The 25645-nt window shown below is 43.4% G+C and overlaps 2 protein-coding genes across 5 annotated transcripts in view; both read left to right on the forward strand.

The window, feature by feature from the left end:
• The window catches only part of FGL1 (fibrinogen like 1), a 40692-nt gene extending 30852 nt beyond the window's left edge, over nt 1-9840 (forward strand). For 3 of the 4 annotated variants that reach the window (XM_075421906.1, XM_075421905.1, XM_075421904.1), the window contains exon 8: nt 1834-5723. In XM_075421906.1, the coding sequence (XP_075278021.1) occupies nt 1834-1993 (160 nt within the window). In that variant the 3' untranslated portion in view covers nt 1994-5723. Of the gene's footprint in view, nt 1-1833; nt 5724-9555 lie in introns of those variants that run through there. The other variant, XM_075421907.1, reaches the window with a different exon arrangement.
• An 8662-nt stretch (nt 9841-18502) lies between these two features.
• MTUS1 (microtubule associated scaffold protein 1) overlaps nt 18503-25645 on the forward strand; it is a 130874-nt gene continuing 123731 nt past the window's right edge. The window contains exon 1 of the mRNA XM_075421908.1: nt 18503-18591. The gene's annotated coding sequence lies outside the window, so the exon portion shown is untranslated. The remainder of the gene's footprint in view (nt 18592-25645) is intronic.

Here is a 25645-nt window from a genome sequence, read left to right on the forward strand (position 1 = left end):
ACACTGGGGCCACAGCTCTCACTAACTCCGGCTTCCTGCCTCACCAGTCGTCCTGAAGGCAGCATAACTATGTCCTGTGGGGCTGCACTGGAGTCAGTAAGTCCAGGCAGAATTCAAACAGTTCTTCAGGGAACCAACTCCATCTCTCTGTGTCTGTCATACAGTTAATATATAATTCAGATAAAATGTCCATGGATAATTGAGAGTTGACTGTACTTTTGAAACAATTGCAGTGCAGTGTTTTACTTTAAAAATTAGCCTATCAGAAAGAAAGCAGGAACACAGGCTAAGTTTAAGGTGTTTATTGACTTGTGAATAATGAATGTTGCTTCAGAATTTCGTACCAATAATCACATGCCAGTTATTTCTTTAGGATGTCTGGTTACTTCAGACAGCCTCCAGCTGGTTACAGAATACTGTGTATTTTTGCTATTAGTGCCTCCCAGCGCTAATTAAGAGTTTTTACTGGCTCATGTTGCTGTTGACAAAATCACGTTTTGCCTGCTTCTATGAAAGGAAGTAAAAGAAGGGGTTCAGCTGATCTAGATACCTCTTAGCAGTTATGATTCTTCTAATGAAATCTGTGTTTTGATTGAAAGTAGACAGAGTGCTCAACGCAGAATTGTATGGCTAGAAAGATTATGTCAGCTCTGATGCAAGTTTGTCACTCTCAAAAACAGTCACTTTTGATATCTGCAGTTTATAAGCTTTCAACCAACACATTACCAAAACTGAGCTTAGAAATTTTAAGCAATGAATAAGCAAATATATATGAGAATTTTCCTATGAGTCTTTTATCACTGTTTTTATTTCAGTTCCCAAAGCCTGTTGTTAATGAAGTGTAAGCAAAGCCAAAGACACTCAGATTTGCCAGTAATAATATACATAAGCTTCATTTGGACTGCTTTCTGTTTGCATATTTTCTGAAGTCTGGTTTTTAAATCCATCATGGTGTTCGACAGCTAGATGTTAGCAGCACTTGTAACAAAATGCTGAACTGGCAAATAAGCCACGCCAATTCATTACAATGTGCTGCAGAAGAAACAACCGTTTTGCTCTCCACATGGTCACATAAGGATCTGAACTTCTTTCTTGTAGCAACCAAATGAGTATCGAGGTTGTGCTGGTACCTATTCAAGCCTTTTGGGTTTTGCTAGGGGTTTTGTTTGTTTGTTTGTTTGTTTGTTTTAACCACTGGATTTAATAAACTGTAACAGAATTTCTGCTTCAGTGTGTTCAAGAATGAAAAAAAAATGTACTTCATGTAGTCAAATAAAATGCCAGCTCCAATGATCCAGTGAATTGTACACATATGTTTAATTAGCTGCCAGATTTCATCTATTTGCAAATAGAAGTCCACAGCTGAATAGGCAAACTGATGGTGCTATTCACGTTTTGTAATACAAAACACCACGTGGGGTAACTGCAAAACTTCAGAGGGGCTACTCCAGAACAACAAAAAGCAGAACAGTATTTCTTTCCAAGCGTTTTGCTTGGTCTATACCCTGCTGCCACACATGACCTGAACAACTCTGGAACAATTCTCCACTGAAATAGATTAGCAGGCAAAACTCAGAGAGCTAGTAATGTCAGAAAACGTGTGGAAAGAACAAAAGGAACTTTTGTTTCAAAGCAGCTAAGAGCATTTGCAGTTATGCCCTAATTAAACTGTTATTGTTTCAGTGCACTGAAGTCCACAAATGCAAATTTTTGCAGCTGTCAACCTGGGCTGTTAACCAGCACAGCGAAATTTTTGACTTGCACAGAAACTGCAAAAGCTTGCAGCTTCTTAGCAGGAGGCCTGATTTCTGTTTTCCTTTGCTTTTCCCCCAGGTGTCACTCTGCCAACCTGAACGGTTTGTACTACAAAGGCCCCTATGCTGCAGGGACAGACAACGGCATCGTTTGGTACACTTGGCACGGGTGGTGGTATTCCCTGAAATCCGTTGTCATGAAGGTCAGACCAGCAGACTTTGAACCTAATACTGTTTAAGTTATTTTATTAAGACGATTTATCAAGTTAATCTTTCAGCAAATCAATCCAAATTAAAACAGATGGGCAGATTTATGCTCCTCATCTATGCATAGATAAATCTGGAACAATTCCTCTGCAACCAGTAGTTTCATGAGATGTAAATGAGAAGGCAATCTGGCCTGCGAATCTGTAGATACAAATACTAGTGCTGATATGTGTACAGGATTTTTAGTAAAAGGTGGGCATTCACCTAGGAATAAGGACATCTCCATCCACGTGGAGAAAATTTGTCTTCTGCGGTAACTACAAATCCTTTCACCTTTTAAAAAAACAGTATTGTCACTGTGTTGTCTCAAAAATGAAAATGAATTGTTCAAATTACAACCAAAAAACTGTTTAAATACAAGGCTGGTTTACTCAGCGGATGGAACATACTTTCTTTGGAATGATTCAAGGCTTCAGAAGTGAGTTGCCTGTAAATTCCTCTGATTTATTTGTTGTCTGTGTGGTGTACACAGTATCCATATGAAGTATAAAGAATGAGGCAGGAAACTGTCGGAAGAGAAGGGATGCTGCCAGGCTAGAATCAACTGAATCCAGCATGCAGAAGTGGATTGTCTGTTGTTGCTGAAGCATTTCTGGGGCTGGTTACATCATTTCAATCTAACATTTTTAGATGGTCAGTAATTATGCCTTTCTTTTTTTTTTTTTTTTGTAACATTTGGTAACAAAACCTGGACTTTAATGTATTGACATTTGGAGTTTACCAAAAGGCTAAATAACAAAAGCTGCAACTAATTTTAATATGAGCTGCGCTTTGAACATAGACTATCATAATGCATGTGTAGAGGGAAGTATATTTCATGTGCACCCAAAATCTGGGATTTTAGAGGTTCTAGTGCTTGACTCTATAAATCTTTATGTATCTGTAAGTCTCCACAACTCTCCACACTCAAATGCCCTGTTCAGTCACTTCAAAGTGGTTCTGCTTTGAAGCCTATCTTCTCCTTTTCCTATGTCCTTGTCTTGGCTCCCTGAGCTTTCCCCCTTCTCAAGCTGCAGATATACAAGAAAAATTGTAACTGAGATTCTGCCTGCCCCTGGCTTTTGTGCCTAGCCCCACAGTAGACTCTAATAGCCAGTAAATAACAAGAGTCACTGATTAGTGCTTGCTGCCATGGAGAAGATAGGAACACTTCTAGAAAGCTATCTGATGACATGTAATCCATTTCTGCTGAGCAGATGCAAATGAAGATTTTCAAAAACACACTGATCTGAGCCAAACTTGGGCACTTTTATTTCCCTGCTTTCCTAAAATAATTTTGCTTTTGTGGTTTGACTGCCAGCCTCTCTCCCTCTGTCCAAATACAGTTTTTGAACCTGGCAGCCAATTTCAGTCAAGCTTAACATAATTGAACTAATTTTTGGCAATCTATCAGTCAATTTATAACTATACAGGTCAGCTGAATGATAACTCTTTGCATGGCCATTTTTCCTTCCATCTCCATCCTCTAAACCCAAAAGTTTGGCAAAAATCCTTGAAAGAATTGCATGGAATAAGAGAGAGAGGATGTGTAGAATAACTGAGGAGAAGAAAGAGAGGTTCATATGAAAAACTCTCTCTCAGTAAGATAAATCAGATTACACCTAAATAAAAAAAAAGGGAATTAAGTAGAGAAAAAATGGGATTCAGGCAGCTAAGAAGAATGTTATCATATAACAATGGTGCTGATAAAAATCTGCAGTATAGAAGTTTTGAAGTCTGTGCTTTTTGTGGTAATAGCAGGTATTCTAGATAATCTAATCTTTTTCTTGATCTATCAATGGATATTCTGCTAGAGATTTCTAGCCTTTAGCACATTCCTGTACCCCTGCATGAGAGGACCAATGGGTAGCTCTACTACTGCTTATTTGGAACCTTGTTTAATCAGATAAACCAAATGAAATCCTGTATCTGACAGGGAGGCATACCAGCCTATGTATGTGCGTGTATGTATATATGTATATACTTATATACAGATATATAGGTTGCCCAGAGAGGTTGTGGAGTCTCCTTCTCTGGAGATATTCAAAACCCACCTGGACAAGGTCCTGTGCAGCCTGCTGTAGGTGACCCTGCTTCGGCAGGGGGGTTGGACCAGATGACCCACAGAGGTCCCTTCCAACCCCTACCATGCTGTGATTCTGTGATATATATTCAGCATTCAACATTAAAACAGAACATCTTCTATGTATTTTTATCCAATTTTATTACAGAATTAAAAATGGGTTCCTTTGTAACTCTATAAGCAGGTCTATAGGTATGGGACATTAATAATGCAATGGATGTTTTGGAGTAGTTTAAAAAGATCTTGTAAGTGCAGTATTTCCCCATCATGATTTTCAAATTCTTTTGCTAGTCTAAGAGGAGAAGGACTTAATTTTTTTTGCAAAAACATGGATGACATTATGTGGAAATTGTAAAAACATCCTTAGTTTTTCACAGGAAAATGGAAAGATTAGCTCATGCATTTGGAAAGTATCAAGACAGATCATATTCCACATAATTTAAATAAAAGACATGGAGGATTTGAGTACAGCACAGTTGGATCTCTAGCACACAAAAGAGACTCTTAACATGTACAGATCATGCTTATAAAATCTGCAGTAATTTTTTTGTTTGCTGCAGCATAAATCCATCCTCTTTGCTTATGAGAACGCTAATGAAGTCTTTCAGCTAAGTTAGGGTGCTTTTGTCACATTCTGTTGTAAAACTTGACTCCCTTTCTCTATTGGAAATCATAAAATGAAGGAGGACCAGATCTTTCTTTGTACATCTTACAATACATTTCTATGTTTATTTGGACTGAATGCTCTTTAGAACAAGGGCTTTGATATCCTAGCTGTCTGAAAAGCATCTAGCATGCTGCTAGCAATATGCAAATACAGTATTTAATTCCCACCATCTTTCTGTGGCCTCTCTTTGTGTAATAGATCTTTCTGGCCAAATGAAAAATGTGAAAGCAGTGTAATTCAAAATCGTCATATGATTGTTCTCAAATAAATAAACCCTTTATTTTCAAAAGGCAAGTTTAAATGGCTACTAGAAAAGAGTACAGCTTGGAAGAGATTTTTTTTCTCGGCCTGGCCTGGCCTGTTCATATTAATTTACTTCCTCAAAAGGTACGCACATGTTTTAAGGTAGTCTTTATTCTGACAAGATAACAGAACAAAGGCTAGTTTATTTGCTCAGTCACTAGGCAGAGTAACATAATAACTCCCAAATAGCTAAAAATTAATACATACCATTTGATACAAATCATGCAACCAAACAGAAGAAGAATAAGAATCAAGGAAATCAGAAGGAAAATGTTTTGTCAGTCATGATTTAATAAAGAACACAATGATAACTACCAGCAATGTATGATCAAAAATGCCTCCTTTTGTAGTATTTGTTCAAGGGGAACACCTTTATATTTTCAGTTGTCTATTTTTGTTTTCTTCCATCTGCGAAACATTTTGGAGATTAAGAGAAGGGAAACCACAAACCTGGGTGAATTAAATGAACAGTTAAAGAGCCTTATATTCTACCACATTTGTTTTGCCTCAAATGTCTAGTATGTGTTGACAGAGCTGAGGTACTACAACCTGGCCTACTGCATTCTAGTGGAGAGTCTTCTCTTCAGCTCTACTGCCTAGCTAGAGCCTACCTCTCCCCACCATTCGCAAAACTGTTACTCCTGACACCAGTTCTTGCACCCCTTTTCTAATATTTTGTTCTGTCAAAGCTACTTCTCCTCACTGTTAGCAAAATGGTATACCCAGAAAGGGGAACCGAAACACAGCTTGCCAGATCCGTGAACATTCCTCTCAAGTTCCTTTAGTTTATTCCTCATTAGCTCAAAAAGAATGAAAATGCAGCTTTTCATACCCTCTTTTTTCTTTTCCTCGGTAGTAGGTTCTCTTTGACAGGTGTGAAAGGGTAGAAATAGCAGAAAACGTACCCAGCGAATATTCTGTATCTACATCTTCAAAAATATCCACTTATGTCTGTCCTGTTTTTTTAAAAGGTCTATTAAGAGGTCAATTTAGAAAGCAAAAAATAGAGTTATTCCAAACCAGGAGGTACTCTGAAATGAATATGAGCATATGCTTGCTGGTTTTTCAGAGTAGGTCTGAGCATTGGGGAATCGGCAAGGTTTCAAGCATTCAGCCAAAATCTGTATGCAATATATGGTCAGAGAGAGAAAAGTTATTGTTTTCTGTTGGTTAAAGTGCTTGTTCAAAGAGAATGTAAAACCTTACAGTGATAGTAGGTCTTTGATGCTTAATTAGTTTTTCATTGCATACATAGTGTTCATCTAAAAATCATCTTTTCCAAGTACCTGAGGGCCGTCTTAACCTTTGCTTAGTGCAGGATGAAATCTGGCTTGTCATTGCCACATCTTCAGTTAACCAAGACAGTTCCTCTTAATCCTAACCTAATGCTGAATAGATTGCATCAGAAGCATAATGTTGATACCCAAACATTGATTAAACACCACTGTGGACAAATTAATGTGTGTGTTTGCTTGCAGAAGAACCAGAATATGGCCTCTGCAGGAAAAAAAAAACAACCCTGTAGCTCACTTTTTTCCCCCTTCCTCATAAATACCTGTGTGTAAGTTTCTTTTATCTGTCTCCTATAGAATCTAAGCTTCCTTCCTTAGTTCTTTTCTTTCCTTCTTAATGACAGCCAGATCTTTCATCTTGCCCGTTAGTCCCGGTTTGCATACTTGTGAATGCCTGGCTTGAGGAACCTGGGTAGCTCTGAGGTTCTGCAGAAGTTGAGCAAAGGCTCTGAGGAGCTCAGTTGTGTACTTAAGGCACATAAAATGGCAGTTGGGTCTCTAAATCTGTTATAAGAACCAGTGTCCAACCTAGCTGACAAACAGATTGGATTGAATTATTGTAAAGAATATATCACCCAACACTGTGGGCAGGAAGATAAGCAAATTCATCTTTAAAGTATGTGGTTCTCACAAATGAGTACCTGAGTTTCAGTGCATCCAGCTTTGTTGTCCTTGCAAAAGGTCCCAAGTAATTTTCAATCCATTGTCTCCCATGTAATTGCAAAATTATATTGTCACAGGAGTCCCTGGGCTGGCACCTCCTGCAACATGATAGTTCATATTAAATTACCTGAACACAGACAAGTGACATCGGAGCAGAAAGGCTTTTACGTTAGTGACACCCTGCACTAGATGGTGCTCTGTACATGTATTTTCTTAGGCAATACCACATTTGTAAAGGAGTACAACTGTTCCTCCTGATTAAGTTAATTATTAAATGATAGGAAACAAGTAAAAAAAGATTAGGTTAATTTAGTCCTCCTTATCTCACTTTTGAAACCATACATGAGTTCCTAAGGTTACCTAAACCCTATGGAAATTCATGGCATCTAATTATCTTGAGGTATGGCACATTTAGGCAGTTAAATTGTGCTGTCTCTAATTTAAAAAGCCTTGCAATACAACTGTAATTTTTATCTTCTGCTGACTATCAAGCAGAAATAAAACTGTGCAAGTTCCAAACACTACCTGAACTAACATATCTGCGCTACCATATTCCTGCCGTGATTCCTCTACTGCTCTTCCCTGATGTGATCTCTTTCTATTTTTCACATCTCCACTACCCTGAAATTCAAGGGACCTTTACTGCAGTGAAGCCTGTCTTTATATTGTAATACAAATAATAAAACAGTTGAATGTTTCTTGTGATCAGGAAAGTGAGACTTGTGGCACCAGCAGGATGAAATAAGTGCTTGCGCCATAGTCAATTCACTGCGGGGAGAGCAGGAAATCGATCTCCTGCCAAGATGCCATGCGCCCATCTGGGAAAAGCATTCGCCCTGAAATCAGTGGGTTATTCATGTGGTACTCAGCAAATGTCAAATTCATGCTGCATGTAACTGCTAGAAAGTCTTGCAAATCTCGCTCTATAGGCTACTATCTAAGTTTGAATTATTAGCACTTGCAAGATGTACAAACATTTCCTCTTGTGATGAAGCGGATTTTAATGGTTGTAATGCACACCTCCTTTTTCTTATTTTCTAATAACTTTGAATGACTCATTTTAAATATCCTGTGGAAGTTTTTGAAATAATGCTAATTCAAATTGTTCCAGAACTCTGTCACTGAATCCTCTCTAGCATACTGCATAACAGAGTTATTAAAGATCTCAGCACAGTTCTCATCTATACCTCTTCTTGACTCTTCCTAACAAGGGCTCTAACAGCTTCTGAGTTGGCTTTACTACCCCTCTGACTCAGTAAGGAAAAAAAGAAAACAGAAAAATCACACCCATCTGGAAGAACACAACTCACTCAACCTAAAATTCTAAGCAAAAAGTTCTAGAGTATTGAAGGAAGGGAAGGGCTTCGTTTTTATGTTTGTGGAAAAAAAAAAAAATCATTGCAATCCATGACAATAACTTTAAATTCTAGTCTATATTTCTCCTTAACTCCCCAAGGTTAAACTAAAGCACTTGAGCCTCTAAACCTGGCATAAAATTTTCATATATAAGATACTAACTGGACATCTTCCCAGCTATGTAATTCTCAACTTCTTTTTTTTTTCCTCCCCAAAAGAATGTATGTAATTAATCTCATGCAAATCAGCTGAGTCCAGTAGAGTTACACTGGGGATGAACTAGGCCTGTCATCTTCTCCTCAAGCAGATCATTTACACTGTATCCCAAAGAAAACACAGCTTAAACAACAAATCCTTTCTATTGTTCTACTTTCTCATTAAAAAGGTATCAGCCATATTCATTGTGTAGCATTCTATAGGGAGCGTAGCCCTGTAAGTCTGTGTGTGCTCTGTAATTCATCATATAAAAATGGTAAACAACCTTCTCCTGTGTTATCACAACAACAAAAATTTCTGTGCTTATGTCCAGCTAGAGCTGAAAGAGCTAGAAAGCAAGCAAGAGGTTGTCCACGACATCTCAGACTTACTCGTTGATGTGTGTGGTAACAGGCTGTACATTCTATATATAGGTCTAACAATGTCCCTCTCGTGTACACTAATTAACCCTCAAAACCAAAAGTTGGGAGAAATTATGACATCCTGCAGCTTTTCAAAGAACACCATCGCTAAAGATGAAGAATGAGCCTCAGGCTGGCCAGCATAGGAAGAGTTCCTGACAGAAGCAATAATGTTATCAAATTCACTTTTGAGGTCTTCTAGTACATCACAAAGTGACTGCAGAGAAAACTTCACTTCCTTAAAGAACAGCATTAACATAATGATTTCAGCACGTGAAATATTATTTATGTGGATTTTTACCTTTATTTCTTACTTGATGGGCAGCCTCTTCATCTAAGACAGCTTTAAAAAAATACTGAACCCTGTATCATAGACTTTGCTCACGAAAAGCTCTTACTAGAGAATACAAAAGACCACCTCTTTCACAAGGAAACATGCTGCACTATGGTTCTTTGTAATACCAGTGAGGATGCAGGTATTTTTGAAGGACGCAGAGGAATCTGATGTCTGGCAGCTGCCTTGTCTCTGTTATTCACCTCCTCTTTTTTTTTTTTTTTTTTTTTGTACCTACAGTATCTTCTTTCAGTTGAATAGTGCTGGAACCAAAAATGTAAAATGAGATTCGAGAGAAGTCAGCTGCTAATAAAAGGTTCCACTGTCCTCTCTTGCTGACCCACTAATTTAAATGCAAGGAACTCTGATGTGATACCACAGAAAGTCTTCATTGGGGTGTATTTATGCTTACTCATTAAAAACAAAGACGTTTCAGCAGACTGCTTCTTGGAAATGTTGTGACATAAATCTTCAGCTACAAATGCATTTCTTAGATTGTTGGATAAAAATAAATATTTTAAGCAAAACCTGTATTATTGTCTGAAAGAAAAAAGTACTGCAGTATTGTTTATTTCACTGCCTATTTTACCATTAAGGAGTCCAGTCACAGTGGGAAGAGAACAAGTGACCAAAATTAAAATCCATTCTCTGGGACATACAGATTTTGAAAGGTGGGACCCATGGATCTCATTTTCTTGATACGAAGAAGAATAAAACCCAAATGTATGCATTTTCAGTTTAAGAAGTGAAACCTAGAATTCGTAGATGTAAGAATGAGAATGAATCATCATCTCTGATTTTCTCTGTATCACGCAGCAAGTCACTGAACTCACTGATACTCCCCTCATTTATGAGAGAAACACGATTTAACTATTTTACAGAGCACTTTGAAACCTCCTCAGGAAATATGTAATTCAAGGACTACATTTTATTCTACTACTAGGCTAGGCTACTAGTTCTGTCTGATCTCTTCCTATAATCAGGAATGTTCAGGTTTTCCACTTGTATATGACCTTACTAGCAGCAGTTCCTAAACTATACGCAACACAGGAAGAGAGCTGAAGGCTTTTGCGCGCTGTTTGCTTACTGACTGCAGGTAGCAGAATGGCTCCATTTCAGAAGCGTTTCCCACGGTGAGGAGTCCAGTCTCTGGGAGAGGTGTACTGCACAAATATTGCAGGGTACATTTAAAAGGCCCAGAGTCCTCCCTGAAAGATCGCCTTTGCCAGCTTACGTCCAAGCAGTGTATTTAAAGGAAAGACGTGCTGACTATAGCAGAAGGCTCCACTATACTTAGCCCTTATTGTTTTCAGTTTCTAGACTGGCATGATTAATTAAGGAAGTCTGCAGCTTCAGCTTCCACGGAGGCGGCAGCGCTGAGGAGCGGGAAGTAATCAGCTCCAGTTGGCACCACCGTCCATTATATCAATATTCACAGAGAGAGACGGGATCAGTAGCTCTTAATAAAAGCACTGCCTGCTATAGCCATTTGCAACACACCGCAAGCTGCTCAGCATAAATGGCAAATGAAATCCAGAGGCGCAAGGCAATGTGCGCAGTATGGTATTTCAGTCAGTTTTCTGTGATACCTACGAAGCAGGGCAAAAAAGTCAGGCACACAAGGCTTCCCTGGAGAATTCTAGTCATACATAGGGGCTTAGAAAATGCTATTTGTTACTACAGTTTGCATTTCAGACTGTGGAAAATTATAAAAACTGACAAATGCCCACTAATAGGAGGCTGAGCAAGAGATTGTGGTTAAGGAGGGCGCCATGTGGGCCAGCAGGGATGAGTACTCTTCCGCTGCACATTCCAGCCCTGACTCAGAAGCTCGTCACAATAGAAAACATGCATGTTTTTATAATCCCTTGTGCAAATAAACTGACTTCTGCCTTCAAAAGATTCCAACATTGCATCTTGGTGGCTTGTTTACATGCTAACCTTAAGTTCAGCTAAGAGAAAGCAAGTAGCTAGCCACGAAGGAGCTTACATGTTCCGTTCCTACTCCAGTTTAACTTTTCCTCCTACAATCCAGGAGTACTGGCCTATCAGAAAAAGGAACTGAAGTGAAAACAAAGAAAGAAATAGATTGTCCAGACAATGTTAATGATTTTGTAATTTTGTATGTTTGGCTTTTTCTTTTTTGTTACAGTTCGTTTCACTTCCAATTAATCCTTAAGACTGCACAATAGCCAAACTAACACATCTAAAATATTAATTCAAAGCTTACCTGGTTTATTAATAACTTCATTTATTTACAAATGTCTTTACAGTACAAAATATCAGCAACACATAATTTCATAGATCAATCCTACTGCATCCTAGGTGGAGTGCTGTAGATACATAATACATGCATGACCTTTCTCATTGACCTGCAATTTTCCAACAAAATAATGTTCTTATTTCAGATGCACCTGATTCAACAGTAATCTTGTCCAATCTGTAAAGTCAAGAGGCTTGAACCTAGACAGGACTAGATTTTTTTATGCAGGGCCTGCCCAACCATTAAAACTATGCCAAGAACAACAGTCTTCCAGGCTGTTGCATTTAAGTTGTGGGGTTTTTTCCCTAGCAAAGTTTCTTTGGTCAGTTAGCACAGGTATTGGGGGGAGCAAAAATACTACATCAGACCTGTTCTAAGGAAAATAAGGATCGATTCAGACAGGAGTTCATGTATGACGACTAACTGATCCATGCTGGAATGGAAAACACGGACTAAAAACCATTAAGCGCAACTAAGAAAATTTGTGGGTTTTTTCTCATTGGATTATTTTCACTCTAAATTCCACATATGTTTTCTCATCTTCTTCCTTTTGGCTTGTGTTACTACCCAGGAGGGAGAAAATCCTAAATTTACATTCATTTTCTTGCCCCCATCCATTTCTTAAAAATTACTTGCAGAAAAGGCTTGGTTTGTGTTTTCTTAGCTTGTTTTCACCCCATCTCTTATTGTCCATTCAGTAACCTCTGTTGCACACAGAACAGCATTCAGTTTCAATCACCAAATCAAAAGCACATGCTGTCCCTTCATTAACGTGGAATTCATCTGTCCATATTAGAGAGGACAGGGAAAGGGAAGAGGAAGGGTTTTCATTCTCTGGTTATCTGACTTCTCACCTTTAGCAGTTCCCTTCTGAGTACTCTGTGCTAAATCCTGCCATAGGCCGCTGCAACGCAGCTTCCTCACAGCATTGTTTTGTTCCACTCTGTCTCGGCAAGGCTCAGGTGGGGGCATCTTGTCGCCACACAGAAACAGTTTTGAGCTTTTCCTCTGTATTTTGTTGGTGCAAGTCTCTGTTTAGTACCTTCACCACAATTACTCCCATTTCCCTTGTTGTTTCCGTCCCGTGACATACACCTTACCTACTTCTAAATAAGACTATTCCAGCCAGTATGAACAATGGCATAACTTGCAGTATTAAGGTGCTGTGTGTCTAAGGCACTACACATTCACATACATCCAGATCTGAAACCCACAGAAGCCTACTGAAAGGCCAGAAAAATCCCATTACTGATAGAACAGGGTCTAAGCAAAGAGTGGTGTGGTACGCTACATTGTCTTGTGAGCTGAGAAGCACCAAAGAGTTAGCACCTATTAACAACTTACTATGCATCAGCTGGTCTCTGCAGAGATTGTCAGCATGTATTACTTTGCATTTGCTAAAGGCAAACCGTGTGCAAGTTAGCTTAGCCTTCTCTCCTGTCAGAACAAGTCACATCACCGTGTATTTGCTGCTGGCTAAGAGCCTGGTCCTCCCCGTGCCCAGATCCACCACTGTGCAAATGATACTTGCTAAACCCTGCTGACTTCAGCTCGTATCCAAGCCTCATATAGTGGAGATGCAGCAATAGCAATATGATTTATTTGTTCCTTAATCGCAGGCAAGTCACAGAAGCAAATAGTGTTCAGCACCATTTAAACAGCTGACCTGCTGCAGATAAGAATGGAATTGGTTTTTGCTTCAGCAACATCTTATTTCTCTAAAACGTGAAGTCAAAAGTGAGCGAGTGATTAAACCACTGAAAAGTAGGAAAAGAAATCGGTTGTGTAACCTTTTTGTTCCGTTAGTTTCCCTTAAATAAGTCTCAGTGCCAATAATTCTTCTGCAGACCCCTGTGAACCCCTGTTCCTATCGCTGAAGGCAAGCACCTCTTGGAGCTGTTGCAGAGGCACAGCCCTTAAAGGCTCAGGAGCGCTTGCTTCCTGGCAAGAAATGCTTTCAAATAGGTCTGTGCAAGTGTCTTCGTGGAATTTTGTCTTCACTTTCGTTTCTTTCCCACAGATGGTTCCTTGAACAGAAAGATCTTAACAACGACTTTTAGAAGAAAAGGTGTTTTCCTTTAGAGGAAAAAAAAAAGAATCTATCTAGGTTTCTCAAAATATCAATAGGAATAAAATGTTGAAACTGATATCTTCACTCCATAGAAGACAAAACTTACTGTTTTCCTTATTACTTTGTTTAGCTTCAGAAAGTGCTTCCAAAAGTTATTGAACAGAGTTGTTATGAATTGTGCTAGAAACTATAAGCCAGTTCTTTAATGTGCATTTAAGAATAATGGAAGGAATAAATAATTAATAACACATACAATGTAGGGGCTTATCTAACAGATAATGGCCCACAAAAGGAAGAGTTTTATTACATTAGGGAATCAAGTGAACTACAATTAGTCTAATGGTTGAAGCATTAAGAGTATTTTCTAGTTCTCCACCAGTGCTGTTTATAAGCTGAGGACTGAACTTTGCTTTAGTGAAAAGCATATGAAAAAAAAAAATTACTTAAAGGATTAGTGTAGCGCAGAGATCTATGATCTATTCACCAATACTTTTTTGGGGGATACCCACAGCCTGTCTGATTCTTTTCTGAACTGTGGAGGAGAAATACCAAGTGTTCTTAGAATGATTTCACTTCTAGCCATCACAGGTAAAACCACCAGTAAAGTTGCAGTATTGAGCCCAAATTACCATCCAGAGATATCATCAACATTTTCAGCAGGACTGCTCCTAATGATTTTCTCTAGCATACATCATCAGTGCGTTGTCAAAGCAAGAAGTATACAATTTTATTCAAATAGGCCTTGGGCAGAGAAGAAGTCATGTGGATGTGAAGTGTGTGGTAAGAAAAATTAAAGAATACTGATTAGTAATTGAGCCTCAGAAGATAATGAAGACTTTCAACTGTGGTGCTATACTTTTCTTCAACCAAAATTGGCACTGGCCTCCAGAAATATATTATGCAATACTTTAAATGTAGTCTGCATAAGCAAACAAAGGGGAACAGTACTTGGCACTTGCCAAAGAAAGTAAATATAGTTATTGACATTCACTACATGTCTCCACTGGCCCTCTCCCCACCTCAAAACAAAAAAAAAAACCAAAACACATTTACCTCCAGCCTGCTGGAATTTTATCTGACGGAAGTCAGGCTCGTGATGCCGAGAATTGCCGGTGAGCACACCGCTGTGTAACATGAACAAATCCACAACATGGTGTTTTCCCAAATACAGCCAAGACAAGGCTTATCACAGACTATAAATCCACCACAGGCCAAGCTGTTGCAGTGTTAAGAGCTGCAGCCCCCAAGTTCTGGCACCAGTTTCCTAGCCAGGTGCTCCCACTCCCCACCACACCAGAAGCGTCTGTACCTGGGACCAGAATCTCTAACAGCGTGAGAAGCACCCGAGTTGCCGGCCATTGACCCTGCAGCTACAACCTTCCTGGCACCTAAAGCATTTAATGCTGGAGTTTTGCTGCAGCAGGGTCTGCACTTAGACTTTGGCATCTGTCAAGGCATGACAGGAGAAAGCAGAGGTCCTCTCAGCAGCTAAAAAGGTAGAGCTTAGACCCGGAGAGTCCTGAGGACAACACTGAACCCCTACCTGGCACTTCCCAGGGAATTCCCTTCGTCACCAGGCCAGAGGCTAGCTGGGAGGGACGCCTTTCATTGTGCCTGCTGAAGGGCTGTTGTTCTGAACAAACTAATGCACGTTCCCTGGGCCAGGGAAGCAAGGCATCACTTCCAAGACAACAATTAAAGTGTCTCGCCGGGAGCGGGGAAATTTGAATTTCAATCCCTGTTACAAGACTGCTTTTCTAGCCGATTACCATATGATATTAAAGTACACAAGCAACCATTAACAGCCAGGAGCAGAAACTGAGCGAGCTCCCTAATCACCTACTCAGAACCATCCATTACCCTGGATACCAGCAGGACACAGCCTTGGCCATCCTGTGCTGCTGCATTTTTACTGTTATTGATACTCTAGTTACCCGGTACTGTTTCAAATTATTTACACCTGCTGCAATCCTCTCCATTATTAATGACAGACACATGTCCATCTCTGGGTAGTTTTGCCTTCCAGCCCCTTCTGAGGCATTTGTTGGAGCCTACTCCTCGCTGACTTCCATTGACAAGAACCAAGGGGAAAAAAATACAAAAAACTGTCTGTTGCTCAATTTCTTCCCTTTCCCACCTATAATGATACTCACCCCTTGCTCTGGTTTCTCCAGTTCTTTCCCACGCTTTATTCCTCCTGGTGGTCTTGGTTACCTTCCCCCTCGCCATCCTTTGCCTTCCATTTCTCTTCCTCATGTAAGTCGTTTTGGCTTCCTTCCCTCCTTTTCAGCATTCGGTGACATGATACTGCAGTCTTCCTCCTACATTTATGAAACTCAAAATGCATGGACCAGAAGAGCTGAGGAGGAAAACAAAGGCAGAGAAGGAAAAGTCATTTTATGGCTACTTAGAAGAAAGGGCTGTCATGAGGTTTTGATCAGAACAACTGTTTTCCAACAGCTTTTGATTAGAATCCCAGGAAAGGGACTTCCAAGAGCAAATGATGCAAAAAATGTAAATAGTACAAGACCTCAGTGGCCTCTCTAGTTCCTCCCTCCTTGCACCGAGAGTCCTTGGCCACTTGGAAACCCTCCTTGATGAGACTTGACAAAATTTTCCGCCACGTAGCGATTTCAGCTATCACCATCAACCTGAATAACCATCTTCCCAGGTGGGAAGATTTTAAAGGAATGCCAGTGCAGCTCTTCCTGAATTCCCTCACTATTATCTCATTTTAAGAGAATCCAGTTCTCTGGTTTTGAAATCGACTTTTTTCCTTGATTGCTGCTGCGTGAGAGGCCTAGACGAACAACAGAACCAGGAAAAACGAAAGAGCCACCAGAGTGGAAGGGCTGCAGCGAATGCTGAATGAACTGGGATCTTTGGTAGGGGTAAAGATCGAGATGGGAAGCTTTCAGCCGTAGCGATCAGTCGCCACTTTCCAGACCATCCCCGCAGCAACAAAGCTGTAATTGAGATTAGCCTCGACACACACAGCTGGAGCCATGCCTGCGAGCTTTGCTAAAAGGCTGGCGATATAAACTATCTACCACTCTGTTTCACGCAAGCAGCAACCCAATGACACCACAAAAACCTCATGACGTCCCTCGCCCCGCACGTCCCGCCCAGCAGCGGGCTCCTGCCAGGGCGCTTCGGCAGTGCTGCCGGAGGGTTTGCCTCCCGAGGCCCGGAGCGCCGCACGGACCCGCGCTAAAGATCGGCGTTCTTCCCTCTCGGGTCCCGCACAGTGCTTGGGCTCGTGGCCCGAAAGCGCCCTTGCTGTCACCCATCTCGCTGGATCTGCGGCCGCGTGCTGGCTGAAAGCCCGTGCGTGCTGCTCCCGACTCCCGCACGCTGCCGGTGAAGCCCGTAAAGATGGGCGGGATTGCTTTTCACGGATGGGAGTAAAACATTTTGTTTGTTACTACTAAGCTAACCACAATAAAAACAAATCGTCCTCTTTCATGTGGTGACGAAACAAAGCAAGCACGCTCTATTCCTTTTTTTAATTATTAGGTTGAAAGATTTGGTGTCTTCCTGGCGGGTTTAATTCTGAATCATATTCATCACGTATATAAATAGCCAGCAACTGTGTGTGGTAGCGGCGGGTGGCGGGGAAGGCCAGGGAATCACAGAATCACAGAGTGTTGGGGGTTGGAAGGGACCTCTGTGGGTCATCTAGTCCAGCCCCCCTGCCGAAGCAGGGTCACCCAGAGCAGGCTGCACAGGACCTTGACCAGGCGGGTCTCGAATATCTCCAGAGAAGGAGACTCCACAACCTCCCTGGGCAGCCTGTGCCAGGGCTCCGTCACCCTCAGAGGGAAGAAGTTCTTCCTCATCTTCAGATGGAGCTTCCTCTGCTTCAGTTTGTGCCCGTTGCCCCTTGTCCTGTCACTGGACACCACTGAGAAGAGTCTGGCCCCATCCTCCTGACACCCACCCTGCAGATATTTGTAAGCATTGATAAGGTCCCCTCGCAGCCTTCTCTTCTCCAGGCTGAACAAGCCCAGCTCCCTCAGCCTCTCCTCATAGGAGAGATGCTCCAGTCCCCTCATCATCCTCGTAGCCCTCCGCTGGACTCACTCCAGTAGCTCAAGGGAATGAGCCTGATGTCAGGAAAGCATTTCTGACCGAGTCTCCAGATCAGTCCTGGCTGCAGACACCCACAGCGAGCCCGCAGGCTGCCGTGCCCTCGCGCGCCCGACACGCCGGGCAAGCGTCTCCCGCCACTGGAAAGCTTCTCCTCCTTGGACGTCGCGCGGGCGAAACTCACTCTTCGGGGCTTGGCGAAGATCTTCCCTCGCCACCTCCTGGTACGGGCAGCAGCACCGGCTTTGGTGCCGAACCCCAGCGCTACGTGCCGAGGGGTCGGGAACCGCCATGAGACGCTCCCTCCCGGCAGGACACGTCCCGGAGGGGAGCGTTGGCCCCGCAGCCGCTCGAATCCCGGAGGCCGAGGCACGGAAGGGCAGAGCTGAGGTTGTGGCCGGCCACTGCTGCCCTCAGACACCTCGTGCGGGGTTGGCGTCTGTAAACTGCTCGGCACAGAGCAGCGCCCGCCCGGCTCACGCCGCTGAGCCCCTGAGGAAAACCAAGCCGGAGCCCCGCGGGGTTGCTCGCCGCTGTGACCCGGCCGCTGCGCGCCATGACGCTCCCCTCAGGCCGGCGGCTGACCTCCCGCCGCAACCCGCGCTTCCCGCGGCGGGCACGGCGGGGCCGGGCGGCCGCGTCCCCCCGCCCCCGACAAAAGCACCGCCCAGGGCCCGCCCGGCCCCGCGGCCCGGCGCCAGGTGAGCGGAGCGGAGCGCAACGCGGGGGCGGCCGCGGGGCAGGTGCGGGCGGAGCGCGGGCGGGAGCGGGGCCGGAGCGGGGCCCGGCGGGCCGGGGCGCTTCGCTCCTGCCTCACCCAGCTGCGAGTGCGGGGTTGTGCGGGGCCGCCGGCGTAAGTACCGACTGCCGCGTCCTCAGCGAAAGGCTGAGTGCGTGGGGCTGTATTTCCTTAACGATGCGGGGATCGTGCGCTGCTGGGGTGGGTTTTGAGCTGGCTGAGCGCTGACGGCGTGCGTGAGGGGGTGGAAGTGGGACAGGGCCGGTTCGGCCCCGCGCCGGGAGCGCTGGGACTCCGGAGAGTTGAAAAGATCTGCGGTGCTCGCTCCGCCCCTCGCTGCTATTTATACCGTGAGGGGAGGAGAGCCGGGGTTCGAAAAGGGCACCGAGCTTGAGCTCCGCACCGCTGTGCCGAGGAGAGAGCGCCGAGATCTAAAATAAAAGCAGAGAAAGGCCCAGCAACACCCCCCCCCGCCTCCTTCCCCCCAGGTTTTCCTCACTGGGGATCGAAGCGGGGAAATGAGCAGCCCCTGCTCGCTCGGGCTGCGTGGGCTGTGCTGTGGTGGGGCTGTCAGTCAGTTAGTTAGTTAGTTAGGTTGGTGGTTAGTTAGTTAGTTAGGTTGGTGGTTTGTCTGGTTTATGCCTGCGGTGTGAGGGACGGCGCGGCTGGTTGAACCCCGCACCGGGGGTCTCTGAAGTGAAGTCTCATGCTGCGGCGGGTAGGTGACTGTCGCTGAGGCAGGGAGAATAAATTGTTGTTGGTCATTGCGTGTGTGTTATCAGGTTGGTAACAGTCTAAAAGTAGCTGTAGTGTAAAATACTGTTAACACTAAGTCTAAAAAAACAGGTGATACTTAGACTATTGAATGGATATTCGTGCTTAATAATTTTCTTCCTTCTCCTTTTTAAAAATGAACTCAATATGCAGTAATACCTCTCTCTCTGAAGTGAGGAGAGGTCACCTTTTCATGTCATGAAACTTGCTTGTGTGGGAGCAGAAAAGCTTTAAGACACTTTTAAGTGGTGCCCAGTGACAGGACAAGGGGCAATGGGCACAAACTGAAGCACAGGAAGTTCCAGCTGAACACGAGGAAGAACTTCTTCCCTCTGAGGGTGACGGAGCCCTGGCACAGGCTGCCCAGGGAGGCTGTGGAGTCTCCTTCTCTGGAGATATTCCAGACCCGCCTGGTCAAGGTCCTGTGCAGCCTGCTCTGGGTGACCCTGCTTCGGCAGGGGGTTGGACTGGGTGAACCACAGAGGTCCCTTCCAACCCCGACCATTCTGGGATTCTGTGATTCTATGATTGGTATCACTGAGACCTTCAGAGTGGATGGTGGTGACCAGTGCGATGGAATTCACTGGATTACTAAGCAAGACAGGTATTGACGATTGTTTATTCCTCGTGACGTGCGCCGTGCTCCTGTGGAGCCGCAGCGATGCGTTGCAGCGGCTGGCTCGCATGACTCCGTGCCAGCCGCTGCGGCTCACTTCGTTCTCCTCTTGCTAATTACTGTGGGTGAGCAATAGGTTGCTTTTTGAGCTCTGTTTTTATGGAGCTTAATTGTACGTGTGGTAACAAGGCTGTACTTAAAATTCGTTTAGTCACTTTCAAACTATTGCAGAGTTCTGATTGTGGCTAAGATCAGGCTGCCTCAGAACTGTGGCTAAAAAGGTGATAATAATCTGATGACTTTGATGCTAAAATTTTACCTAGCATCATTTGCCACCCAGGGCAAACAAGATTCTGTGTGTAAAGATTCCAGAAATTGAAAATACTTGAACAAATGTGAAACTTCTAGTAGCTGGTGCCTTAAAATGAATTTCATGGTATCGTTTTAGAAATTTAGATTTAGTAAGTAGCAAGCATAGCAGTTCCTGGTTCTCATGTGTTTTAAGTAGTCATTACTGAGGAATTGATTTCAGCTGCAAGACTAAGTCTGCAAAAATGCAGTGTAAGGGCCTTGACAAAATCAAGAACTGACAGAATAATGACACACTAAATGCATTTGGGGCTCCTATTTCTAACTCTTGCATTTTGTGGTTTCAAACTTTTGTCTGCAATCACGTGTGGAAGAAGTGAATTTCTTTTTTAGGAAGAGCCAAGATGCTTGCACAGAGGTGGATTGTTATGAAAAAAGTCAACTATCAGGAGGCTTCCCCCCCCCCCCCCAGCTGTAGGACTTAGTATGGGGTTGAAATCTGACATGTCAAGTAGTTAATGATCTTGGCAATCTAGCAAAATAATTACTTAGACTTGTAATAGAAATTGTGGGGTGCAGATTAACCAGCTGATAGTGTGGGAGTGATTTTATATATAAAAACATACATATGTTTTTATACATATACATGCATATATATATGTAGAAATGTGTACACTGTATCTATATAAATGATCCAGCAGAAACTGCTGAAGTGATTGCCTGCCCCAAAGTCCCGATCTGTCTAGGTCATTTTGTTCTCTTCATTTCATTCCATGGTGTATCCTGATTTGCTGTTTAATTGGGACAATCAAGCCCTTTTAAAGTTGCCTTTATCCCCTGAGTTCAGAGGATTACCTGGAGAGTTAGTGGAATGCTCGGACTGTGCGGTAGTTTGGAGTTAAAGCTGGACGAGGTTAATGCTCTTTACTCTGCTTTACTTGAGTCCTTGTGGGAAGGGAAGGGAGAATTGGTGCCTCTTCAGTGTTTGGGAAGTGTAACTGGCTGTTGCACAGTTTCTGTTAAGCAAACATAAAAGTAAGAATGATAATAACCTAGTTCTTTTTGGGGGAGTACTTGCGCTGTGGAGTCTTTTTTCCTTTTGCTATTCATGTAGGAAGTTGTTTTTAGACTCAGTATTTGCCCTGATAGAGCCCTGGGAAGAGTTGTTTTCTGCTTTCTTTGCTGTCACTGAGATTATTCCTCCAAGTACACTGGCTATGCATGGGTATACTTTGCTCCTTGGAAAAAAGAAAAACAGTAGTGCTATTTGATAATTTTCTGTGTCCTGTAAGTGACAAAAATAATACTAATTCTGAGTCTTAGTTTTTTTACATTAGTGGGCTTTTTCTGGTACCAAAAAGTGATGTGAGGACTTAACTTTCCACTTTCCATGCTTTTCCTTTTTTTTCCCCATTCCTAGCACCTATATTAACTCCAGTTTTATTTTGTTCACTTTTCTTTTGCTTGAATGACTTGCATTAATCCTGAATGAATTCTGGCACTTTTCCATTTAAGTTACTTAGCTCAAACTGCTTGCTTCAGGTGGTATTCTGTTTAGTTTGTGTCAGGAAGAACTGAAGCTGCTGTTAGTGGATGGCTATGATGCCAGCTGTGCATTGCCTGCTTGTGTCGACTCTCCAGTCCCTGTTGTCATTCCTTTTCAGATGGTTCCCCTAGGCCCGTCATTTTGTTTGACTATGTCATAGAATTTATTTTAGCTCTTCCAGTTTACTGAAATCTAAATGCCAAGTTGCTATTGTGCTCTCAGCAATCTGTTTAGAGTTTCACGATTATTTTTCTTATTGCGATCTTAAAAATCTTACTGAAAAATGGACACTGTCTCATTTTTGCATTCAGTATAAATGTGGATACACATTACCATGCAGTATCACAGAATGGTCAGGGTTGGAAGGGACCTCTGTGGGTCACCCAGTCCAGCCCCCCTGCTGAAGCAGGGTCACCCACAGCAGGCTGCACAGGACCTTGTCCAGGCAGGTCTTGAATATCTCCAGAGAAGGAGACTCCACAGCCTCCCTGGGCAGCCTGTGCCAGGGCTCCGTCACCCTCAGAGTGAAGAAGTTCTCCCTAGGGTTCAGCTGGAACTTCCTCTGCTTCAATTTGTGCCCATTGCCCCTTGCCCTGTTTCTGGGCACCACTGAAAGAGTCTGGCCCCATCCTCCTGACACCCACCCTTCAGATATTTGTAAGCATATATTAGGTCCCCTTGCAGCCTTCTCTTCTCCAGGCTGAACAAGCCCAGCTCCCTCAGCCTTTCCTCGTAGGAGAGATGCTCCAGTCCCCTCACCATTCTCGTAGCCCTCCCCTGGACTCTCTCCAGTAGCTCCTCATCTTTCTTGAAGTGGGGAGCCCAGAACTGGACACAGTACTCCAGATGAGGCCTCACCAGGGCTGAGTAGAGGGGAAGGAGAACCTCCCTCGTCCTGCTGGCCACACTCTTCTTGATGCACCCCAGGATCCCATTGGCCTTCTTGGCAGCCAGGGCACACTGCTGGCTCATGGTTAACCTGTCGTCCACCAGGACACCCAGGTCCCTCTCCACAGAGCTGCTCTCCAGCAGGTCCACCCCAAGCCTGTACTGGTGCATGAGGTTGTTCCTCCCCAGGTGCAGGACCCTGCACTTGCCCTTGTTGAACCTCATCAGGTTCCTCTCTGCCCAACTCTCCAGCCTGTCCAGGTCACACTGAATGGCAGCACAGCCTTCTGGTGTATCTACCACTCCTAAAGTGGTAGATATTATCACTACACAGTAGTACATGTCCAGGACAGAGTACTTGGGAGTTCTGTAGGGAGATGAAACTAGCATCAGAAGTCAAGATGTTGTAACCTGCGCTGGGTTTTGATGAACGGGTTCCTACTGGAGACCCTACTGAATGTGCACGTGGTGGTTGTGTTTCTGCTTGGAGCAATGGTGGTCATCGGCTGCACAGCAGGCTCCCTGCGGTGGGACAGGACAGTCTGAACGTGTGTGGTGTAGCACTTTATTCTAGTGACTGGTATTCCTAGTAACTCTAGGACCTTTTACTGTATACTCTGTATACACAGTCTTTAACATCAAGAAACAAGAAAACTTTGCTTCCAGAGCCAGTTAACCTGCTGAAGAAGGTGGACAGGCATTTTTAAAGCAAAAACAGGGCTATTGAAGGGCTATTACTATGAAAAATATGTTTGTAGCTGTGTTAAGTAACTCTGTTTTTCCCCTCATCTCCTGGCAAGGTGTGAGGTCCACATAGTGTGTCCTGGACTTGTAAGTTTAGTTTGATGGCATCAGCTGACATCTGTGGGGTCTGGATGGAGTGACCTGTGAAACAGTGTTCCTTTTGCCTGTGAGATCAGCTGTAAATCGATGCGACTGGCCAGAAAAGAAATGCTTTTAGTGATTGTGCTCCTGAACGAGTGTGACAGTACTGTGGGATGAGTGCGAGTATTTGGTGCTGGGAGTGTTGCAGACTTCTGTTTTGCCTCCGTTCATCTCCTGTTGGAGTTGTAGCTCAGGATGCTGGAGAGAGATGCTGACCGCTCACGTCTCTAGTGTTGAATTGCAACGGACTGAATAGTCTTGCCTGAAGAATGTAGAAAATAGGAGGCTTTTGCTGCGCTGTCACTCCAGGATGGTTGGGGAGCTGAGGGCTTGTACGCCAAAGGGCAGTCTGGTAGAGTTGTGGTAAAGAGTACGGGCTAGTAAATAAACTGCCATGAAACAAGAAGGTCTGTGAGCTTGTCCATCAGCTATCGTTTGTGTGCCCATTCTCACAAGAAGTGTGATGTACCTTTTTTATTTGACTTGGTGCTTTACCTGTGTCCTCCTGATGAGTCAAATGCAGTTGGTCTTACTTGAGCAAGCTAAAGGTGAGATGGTTGTAGTGTTTCTCATGGTGTGAGACCACCTTTAAACTGAAGGTATAAGTGGAATAATATTAATTCACCATTTGATTTATGAATCAACATAAAACTTTCTTTAACGACATCGGGACACTGTCCCGTTCTTGAATTTCTGTGCTGTATTTTTGAGAAAAATTGAAGAATAACTTGAAATTTGATTTGAAAGACTTAACGCACCTGTCTGCCGCAGCCAGTGCTGTTTGGAGTATTATGTCATCTGCAGTGATCTCACTTGGAAATTAACCTCTGCTTTTGGTGGAGTTTTACCTGTCACAAAGCAGGATTTTTCCTGACATCTTCGTTACTAGGCTTTATTTGAACGCTTGTTAAACCTTCTGCTGATTGGCACTGGTTCTGTTCATACTTGAGTAATGCTCTTTGGGGTTAGCAAACCCAAAAGTTAGACTTTTCAGAAGAGACAGTTTCTAGTGGGTCCTCTTCTATCAATTAAATTTGTTTATAATTTTCCCGGAAACTGGAGTAATTAAATGTGATAAAAACAAACCGTTCCATCTTGATTTGTTGTCCCAGATCTGTCTGAAAGCTGACTTGTGGTGGTGGAGTAGCTGGCAATTAAACACACCAAAGCTCAGATAAAACCAAAACCCACTAGGGTGGAAGGACAGGGCGTTTGAACGACTAATTCTTGCAGCAAGGTGTGTGCAGCACTAGGGTTTCCACTTTGTGGAATGGAAAAACAAACTTTTGTTAGAGAGTTGCTATCTTCGTGTCTGGGAGTATGTATTACGCACAGCCTTGGACTGAAATAGCGAGCGTGGTCAGCTGGTCTAAGAAATTAGCACTGAAAGAATCCTCTCATACTGTTATTCAGCACAGAGGTCTAATCTGGCTCGCTAGAAGAGTTTTTGCGGAGGTTGGACGACTGTGTTCGGTGTGCTTGACAGAGCCTCCCCTGTTGTCTTTAATGCCGTGCACACTTCTTGGCGTAAGGCTCAGTGCAATTTGCTACAGATGTTCCTGTCCTGGTGGGGTTTTTTTTGTGTGTAGATACTTTTGGTTGAAACCATGTGGTGCTTTGTCCAGCTTTGAGTGTGGACTTGGTGATTTCCTCTGAGAGGCTTGGCAGCTTTCGGTTTTGCAAGCATGCTGGTGTTGAAACCACGACTATATGGCTCTTTGGCTCTTCCCCCCTCCCCTGGTTATTGCTTTGAGGAGAACAAGAGGAGGAAAAGGAGTGCTTGTGTTCAGCTGCTTCTTGCCACCTTTTGGACAGCAGTCATTCAGTCCTGTGTGTACGTGACTATTTCTGACTCATAGCTGAAGCTCTTGGTGGTGCTCTGAATCCTTTGTTGGTGCTGGCTGTCAAAGCATGTGAAGAGTTTTCCGCTGATGCTGTCTCTACTGAGCCCATCTCAGCGGTGTTGCTTGACAGCATAGACCCCATCTTTGCTACCTCTTGTCTGCGGCTGGTTGGTGCAAGCCACTTCTGGACGTGCTGGCCTGGTGGTTCTTGGCACGGTGAGCAGGCTCCGTCTGTTGCAGCACTCTCATCTGATTTGTACACTGGTTATTGCTTTCCTCCCACCAGTAGTCAAGGATCTGAAAACC

This window comes from Opisthocomus hoazin, chromosome 5, assembly GCF_030867145.1.
Source record: "Opisthocomus hoazin isolate bOpiHoa1 chromosome 5, bOpiHoa1.hap1, whole genome shotgun sequence".
In the NCBI taxonomy this organism is placed as follows: domain Eukaryota; kingdom Metazoa; phylum Chordata; class Aves; order Opisthocomiformes; family Opisthocomidae; genus Opisthocomus; species Opisthocomus hoazin.